The sequence below is a fragment of the Monodelphis domestica genome, chromosome 7 (genome assembly GCF_027887165.1).
Source record: "Monodelphis domestica isolate mMonDom1 chromosome 7, mMonDom1.pri, whole genome shotgun sequence".
Taxonomy (NCBI): Eukaryota; Metazoa; Chordata; class Mammalia; order Didelphimorphia; family Didelphidae; genus Monodelphis; species Monodelphis domestica.
Genome location: NC_077233.1, coordinates 138,925,115 through 138,932,431, shown reverse-complemented (window position 1 = coordinate 138,932,431; position 7,317 = coordinate 138,925,115). Strand labels below are relative to the sequence as shown.

Below are 7,317 nucleotides of genomic sequence, written 5' to 3'. Positions count from 1 at the left end.
ATTAAATGACTTGCCCGGGGTCACACAGCTATAATGATCTGAGGTGAGATTTGAATCCAGGTCCTCCACATTACCCTTATAGTATTCTATCCACTATGTTGCCTAGCTGCCTTTCAGGCTCTGGGCTGACAACATGGTTTTGAGGCTCCCCTTGTATCTCCTATTAAGGAAGAATGCCAGTGAAGGAGACAATTCTCCCTCAGGAGCAAAACACAGGGCTAGGCACAAAGGAAAGATGAAGGAAAATGCTGAAAGACTTCTCTTTCCCTATCCCTATGGCCTCTGCCCTCTTGCTCTTTCCATCCTGTATTCCAGTCCCTCAGCAGAGATCCCTGGTTTGAGGAGGGACCCCAAGGGTGACTGGTCTCAGAGTTTCCATTCCAATGTCTCCTCACCACAGCTAGGAGCATTCAGGAACTACCAGGCCATTAGAAGGTTGATGGAGCTGACGCAGAAGGAGGTTTCTTTGCAGACAGTTTAATAGTTTAATTCCTTTTTTAGAAGATAGTGGGACCCCCGTCCTTCTACCCACTCCGTCTGTGTCCATTGGCCCTCCCCTTGCCTTTATTCTGCCTCATCCCACTCCCAGTTCAGCCCACAGCCAGGGAGCACCTCCGGACCAGGAAATCTTTACCCATCAATTCTCGGCTCCTTTCCGTGTGCCAAATCTCTCTTCTTTTCCCCTGAGCCCCTCCACTTGAGCTTGTTTTTCTCTTCCTGATGCTTGGGCCCAGGGCATGAATGGGGCTGTGATGGAGGCAAGTGCAGGGGGCAGGGAACATAGGAGCTAGACTAGGAGAACTGAGGAGAGCAGGAGGGACTCCAGGCAGAGACGAGGATGGGGAGAGGAAGACAGGAAGAGCAGCCATGGGAAAACGGTGTCAGGATTCCGAGGTCCCCAGAGCTCGGGGGAGTCACGCCGATGCAGGGGGCAGAGGCACGTACTGACGGATCCAGGGCACGAAGGATGACACCCTGGAGTACACGCCTGGAAATTGAGGCTCAGCACAGCCCCGGGTGAAACTCACCACACCCACCTGGAGCCACCTTCTGTTCCTTCCTTGACAGACAAGAGGGCCCCCAGAGTCTCCCTAGGCGAAGGGGTAGGAAGAAGAGAGTAACATCATTTCACAGTGTGCCAAGCCCACTTCATCCATTCTAGTCTCCATTATCAAAGCCCCTTGGTGCAATGGACAACCCAGAGACCATTGCAGAGAAAACAAGGCCCAGAGACAGGAATGGACTTTCCTGTGTCGTCCCGTAATCAGGGCGCTCTCCTGTGGGGAGAGGATCATATTGGGTACCAGTGAAGGAGGGAGAAGGGCTGGTCTAGCCTCTTGGCATCCCGAGAGGCCCGCAGGGAAGAGGCCTCCTGAAGAAGAAACATGAGCAACATTTCCCAGAAGCCAATAGTATCTTGAACAATATATGTGCCAGATGGATGGCCCTGATGGAAGGGACCAGTAAGGCACTGGCTTTCCCCGGGACTAGAACCAGGAACAGGGTGGCCGGCGGAGCTGGAAGGCCAGGCACCGTTTTTCATGGAAGGCAAGAAGGGAGCTTTTGTGCAGGGGATTGGGTTAAATGGGAGGGACTCTCTTCCAGAGCTCTGCACCGGGGAGCCTGAACAGAGCTGAGGTCTCTGAGAAGAGTATTTGTGGGTTCTGCAATGGGTCAATGCCACACGCCGTTTCGTTGTTCTGGGCCTCTGGCTGCCAGGATCCAGAGAACTCGGAGACAGGAATGCCCAAGAGATAAAAGGGCTCAAGATCCTCAGACTTCACCCTTCCTCGTTCTCTCATCACCCTACACAGCCACTTTAACCGCAGTGGTGTAATGGCCAGTTTAGAAATGCTCACTCCAAACACAGGCTTCTCCTTCCTTTCTGTGCTCCTCCAAGCAGTCCCAGGCTGAGAAAAACCTTGTTGGGAGTGACTGCTGCCTTCCTGCTTCTCTGACCATAGATTAGTTTGGATTTATCTTATTTCCCTTAACTGCTAATTAAGCTTAACAGAGAAATTCTTATTCTCCATCCTCAGATGAGCTAAGAAGAAAGCAGGGAGGTGTCTAGACCAGGACGGGCGACAACAGCAGGAAGAGGAGGTCGTCCCCTTCTGCAGAAGCTCTATGGGTCAGTAGGGAAAGGTCAAGTGAGGCAGAAAAGAAAAGGTCCTAAATTACAAATAGGTCTGCAGTCCGCCTGGTGCACCTTTCTGGTCCAAGACTCAGTTTTTATTAATCCCACAGTAAGCACCTGGGAAAATCTGGATTAGAGCCCCTATATATATATAGGGGCTCTAATCCAGATTTATATATATATATATATATATATATATATACACAGGGTTAGGGTATCTTTATATATATACATATATATGTATAGAGAGAGAGAGATGGAGGGAGAGAGAGATGGAGAGGAAGAGGGAGAGGGAGGGAGGGGGAGAGAGAGACAGAGACAGAGAGACAGAGACAGAGAGAGTGAGACAGAGACAGAGAGACAGAGACAGAGAGAGATGGAGGGAGAGAGAGAGAGAGAGGGAGAGAGACAGAGAGAGATGAAGGGAGAGAGAGATGAAGGGGGAGAGGAAGGGAGGGGGTGAGAGAGGAGAGAAAGAGAGAGAGAGAGAGAGAGAGAGAGAGAGAGAGAGAGAGAGAGAGAGAGAGAGAGAGAGAGAGAGAGAGAAGTGCTAGCAAGGAGGCACATGCACAGCTTCTCTTAACGCCCAAATGGGAACAATAAGAGAGGTTCTGCCTGCTTCACAGCACTGATGTGAGGAAGATGCTTTGTAAATATTAAAGCATCAAATACATGGACTTATTACAAACTGACTTGAATGATATTAGGTAGATATTAATCTGCATTGATTATAGGATGACAGACTGAATTGCTTGTCAACTCAGGAATAGGGAGAGAAGGGAGGGAGGGAGACCATTTGAATCATATAACTTCTGTGGAAATTTGCTATTCCATGTAATTGATAAAATAAAGTACCTTTCTAATGAAAAAATTAAGCATAGTATTAGAGGTATTTGGGGCCGTGAATAAACCTCTGGACTATGAATAAAAAAGTACCTGAACTTGGGTCTAGGAGGCAGCAGGGTGGCTCAGTGGATTGAGTACTAGGCTTGGAGTCAGTAAGACCCGAGATCAAATCCAGCCTCAAACACTTCCTAGCTGTGTGACCCTGGGCAAGTCACTTAGCCTCTAACTACCTGACAAAAGAAGGAAATGGTGAAATGCTCCAGTATTCTTTCCAAGAAATCCCCATGGATAGTTATCATCCATGGGGCCAAGAAGAGTGGGCCATGGCTGACTGAGCAACACTTGAGCCTAACAGTAGCCCCAAGTTATTGTGTGGCCTTAGACAAATCTTCCCCCCTCTTGATCTCAGCCACATTGCACAGCCCATCAAAGAAATGAGGGATTGGCTTAGGCGATTTCAATGTTCCCTTGGAATTCTAGGGTCTGTGGTCCTCTGGGCTCCAGCAGGGCTAGAGCAATGGTGTTTGTGTCCTGGGCTCTGGGGGAGCTCGAGATGAGGAGACCCAGCTGGGAGCAGAGCTTCGGGGGGGAGGGTTTGGGGGGACTCACATCACAGAAGCTCTTACGCCCTTGGCCTTGGCCAGCGCACAGCATCGCATCTCCGATGGGCTCCGGATCGTAGAGGACGCGGCATGTCTGTGTGTCCACGATGCGCACGTCTACCTCTTGCAGCGGGTAGGACCGAGGCAGGGGCACTGTGGGCAAGGGCAGGAGATGGGGCGCTCGGCCTCCTGCTGCAAAGGGCCTCCATGGGCACCATGGAGGAGCGGGTGGCTGCGGCTCATGCTGGCGTGGGCGGCAGAGCCAGCTCATGAGCGGGGAGGGATACCTTGAGCTTCCCCAGACCTTAGTTCTCTTCTGGCTCTTGATCCCAGAGCACCCAAGTTTCACTGCTATCCCTCACCCTTTCCCTCTGGTGTTGCTGGGGGGCTGATGAGCCCATGCCAGGGTACCGTTGATGGATGCTGTTAGACCAAGTCCTTCTTCTCAGGAAGTTTATACTTAAAAAGAAGAGCTTGGAGAGGGGATGCTTAGCCTAAAGTACAGAAGTTAGTGATGGAGTTTTAGCCAGATCTAGAAGGAAGAGATCTTCTTTGGGGGATGCAAAGGGGTCCCCTGAACCTGTGTGGTTTAAGGAAACCTTTTCTGGTGCTGCTCCCATCAAATGCCATGTGCCTGTATATGGGGTGGGGTAGGGTGCCCAGGGCAAGAATGGGTCACCCCAATCCCACTTCCCTCTATCTCACCATTTTTCCAGATATCCCCCCAGCCAGTCACCCAGCACAGGGTCTTCTGGGGGACCCGAGTCCCAGGTGGGGCCAGAGTGATGGGCTGGATGAAGTTGGAGAAAGGTACAGGTCTTGTGATCTTCAGCAATGCCATGTCTTTTCCATGAAGGGCATCCCCGTCATAATGGGGGTGCAACACTATGTGACGCACAGGAACTAAGATGGAGTAGCGGGGCTTGGTATAGAGGATCTGTTCCCCCAGTTGGATCTGCAGGTCCCGGGGATTCAGGGAGCTGTCAAAGGCAGAAACAGGGGTCGGGAGGCCAACAAACCCAACAAACCCAAACTGGTTTGCAATCACAAGCTCTGAGGTCGTCCTGATATCTCCTTGCTATGTGACTGAAGGCAAGTAAGTCCTTTGTCCCTTCTGAACCTTAAATTCTATAACCTGTAAAACAGGGATAAATAACACTTGGGTTACCCTCCAGCTTGCCGAGGAGACACTTTGAGTGCCTTCAAAGGCTCTGGACAATGCGAGCGATTATAATTATAATGATGGTCTAAGGAACAGAGCATAGACTTAACCTCCTAAAGGAGGAGTGACCCCTTGCCAGGAGGCACCATGGGAAGCTACAAAACTGCTCACTCCGGATAAAAAACCCAAAGCTCTTACTTTCTGTCCTAGCACAAGGGCTAGGCAAACAGAGGTAAGTGACTTGCTTGGGGTCCCACAGCTAGGAAAGGTCTGAGCCAGATTTGAACCCAAGTTCTCCTGACCCCAGGCCTGGCACCTAGCTGCCCCTCACTTGGGACATTTTCAAGGAAAAGAGAATCTCAAGGCCAGAAGGCACTTAAGAGATCATTAGATCCCACCCACCCACTTTACAGACGAGGAGACTGAGACCCAGCTAGGGACAACGACTTGCTCAAGGATGTGCAGTGGGTCATTGGCAGAACCGGGTCAAGAATCCAGATGTCCTGACTCCTAGGCCAGAACTCCATCTGGTACGACCCAGAACTTCATGCCCAAAGGGACCTCTTGGATTTGTAAGTTTTGCTGTGCTTGTGAGCCTGTTCCAGTAATGGGAAGAGTATTGGACTTGGAGTCAGATTCCAGCTGGGATTCTTGCTACTTGTATGGCCTTGGGCAAGTCACTTCCCTTTTCTGGTTCTCAGTTTATGTTGCGATATATAAACGAGAGTGCAAGCCCAGGTGATGGCGAGGGAGCCCTTTTAGTTCTGACCTTGACTGTGCCTGGCTCCTGGTAATTCTAGTAAACGATGTTTATGTCTATAACGGAGAACAGAATGTGCTCTTTTCTGTTTTTGTTAAGGCAAGAAAAGATGGATTAGAATGCTGATAGGGATGTGTGATCTTGAGGAAGTCACTGACCTTTGGTGGTCCTCAAGTTCCCCTGATGTTTAAAATAGAGGAATTGGATTTGATGATCCCCAAAGTCCATTTCAGGCCCGACATGTCATCTTTCTCCAATGCCATCCCCACCTTCCTGTTCAGTGGTAACTTCCTCAGGGGAGGGGTCATTCCTGTGTCCCCCTCCCCCTCCCTTGCCCACTCTGCCCGGTACAGAGGTGACTCACCTGGGCACACAGTGGGCCGCAGTCAGTACCCATTGACGGCTGATGAGGGAGCCCCCACACACATGCTGGCCACGCTCCCGGAGGCTCACCTGCCACGGCCACTGCCCCCTCTGGGCAGCCCCGCCCCCCACAATTCGAGATTCCCAGGAAGTGCCCTTTGCTGCCAACAGACGGGAACAGCCATGAGAGCAGCTCCTGGAGAGGCCAGCTACGCCCCCAGTCGGTCTCCCGTCCTGGCTGCCCTTTGCACCGGAGGCCCCACCCACAGGAACCCGACAGGGTTCTAGGCTGACTCTGCCATTGATGCCCAGCCAGGTCCCCGCTCTGTAACTCAAGTTTTAGTCTCCGAATAGGCCGGGCCTAGTTCACAGACGAGGCAGTGGAAGGGCACTATTCGAGTCCCCCGTTTTACTCAAGGACGCTGAGCCCACAGAGGGAAGGACTGGGTTCGGGGTCACACAGCCAGCTGGCGGCGAATCCAGGACCCAAACCGAGTCTTCCTATTAGGCAGGCAGAACTCGGAGGGGCAGAAAAGCGGTGCGAGTGAGAATCACGTGCTCTCTCCGCGTTCTCCCTCTCTCCTCCCTCCCTTCCTGGATTCTGGGCTCTCCCTGGGGCTGCCTCTCCCTTTCCACTCCCCGCAGCCCCCAGCGTCCCGGGGAAATGCAGGCTCCGGAGAAGGAGAGTATCTGGGACATTTCCTGGGGCTGGGCCGGGCTCAGATGGGAGCTGGGGGCAGGCAGAGCTAGGTGAGATGGGGACGGATGAGGGAGGCTGCCTTGGTTCCAGACGTTCCACTCCTAGGAACAGGAGAGCTCCAGCCCATCCCCCTTCTCTGCCCTCCGCACAGAGCCCTGGGACGTCCTACGTACCCTTTTCCCCCAGGAGCAGAAGGCCCGAGAGCAGTAAAGACAGCAGCGCCTGGAGGCGGAGAGAGCAGAGGAGAACGGGTCAGCCTCTGCTGAGGCACCCTCTGAGGCAGACAGGTGGTCGGGGAAGTGCCCCTCTCGGTGCTGCGGGGTGTTCAGAAGCCCAGGCCTGCAGAGAGGGCACCCCCGGCTTGTTCCTACTAGCAAGCCGCTGGACAGCACCCCGAGGCCCCTTCTCCAAAGCCCCCACCAACTCATGCAGGTTCCTCAGAGTTTCTGGGGAAGAGGCAGGAGAAGACTGGTTGAAAGCGGCTGGTTCGGGTTTGAGGTTCCTTCCCGTATAGAGAACGGCAGGCAGACGCCACATTGAACACCATTGGGACCCAGTCCGACTGGAGCCTTTGGAAAGCCCTGGGAATCCAGCCATTGGGACCCAGTCCGACTGGAGCCTTTGGAAAGCCCTGGGAATCCAGCCTTTGGTATCCAGTCCAACTGGAGCCTTTGGAAAGCCCTGGGAATCCAGCCTTTGGTATCCAGTCAGACTGGAGCCTTTGGAAAGCCCTGGGAATCCAGCCTT

At 52.8% G+C, this 7,317-nt stretch overlaps 1 protein-coding gene across 1 annotated transcript; it reads right to left on the bottom strand.

The window, feature by feature from the left end:
• Positions 1 to 408: 408 nt before the first annotated feature.
• Positions 409 to 6,822, bottom strand: LOC100010888 (tryptase-2-like; the record flags this gene model as incomplete). The annotated part of the gene is made up of 5 exons (XM_007499334.2): positions 409 to 1,091; positions 3,593 to 3,738; positions 4,291 to 4,565; positions 5,872 to 6,031; positions 6,744 to 6,822. Coding segments are annotated over 5 exons (837 nt in total), but the record flags the coding sequence as incomplete, so codon positions are not given.
• Between the last annotated feature and the right edge of the window lie 495 nt (positions 6,823 to 7,317).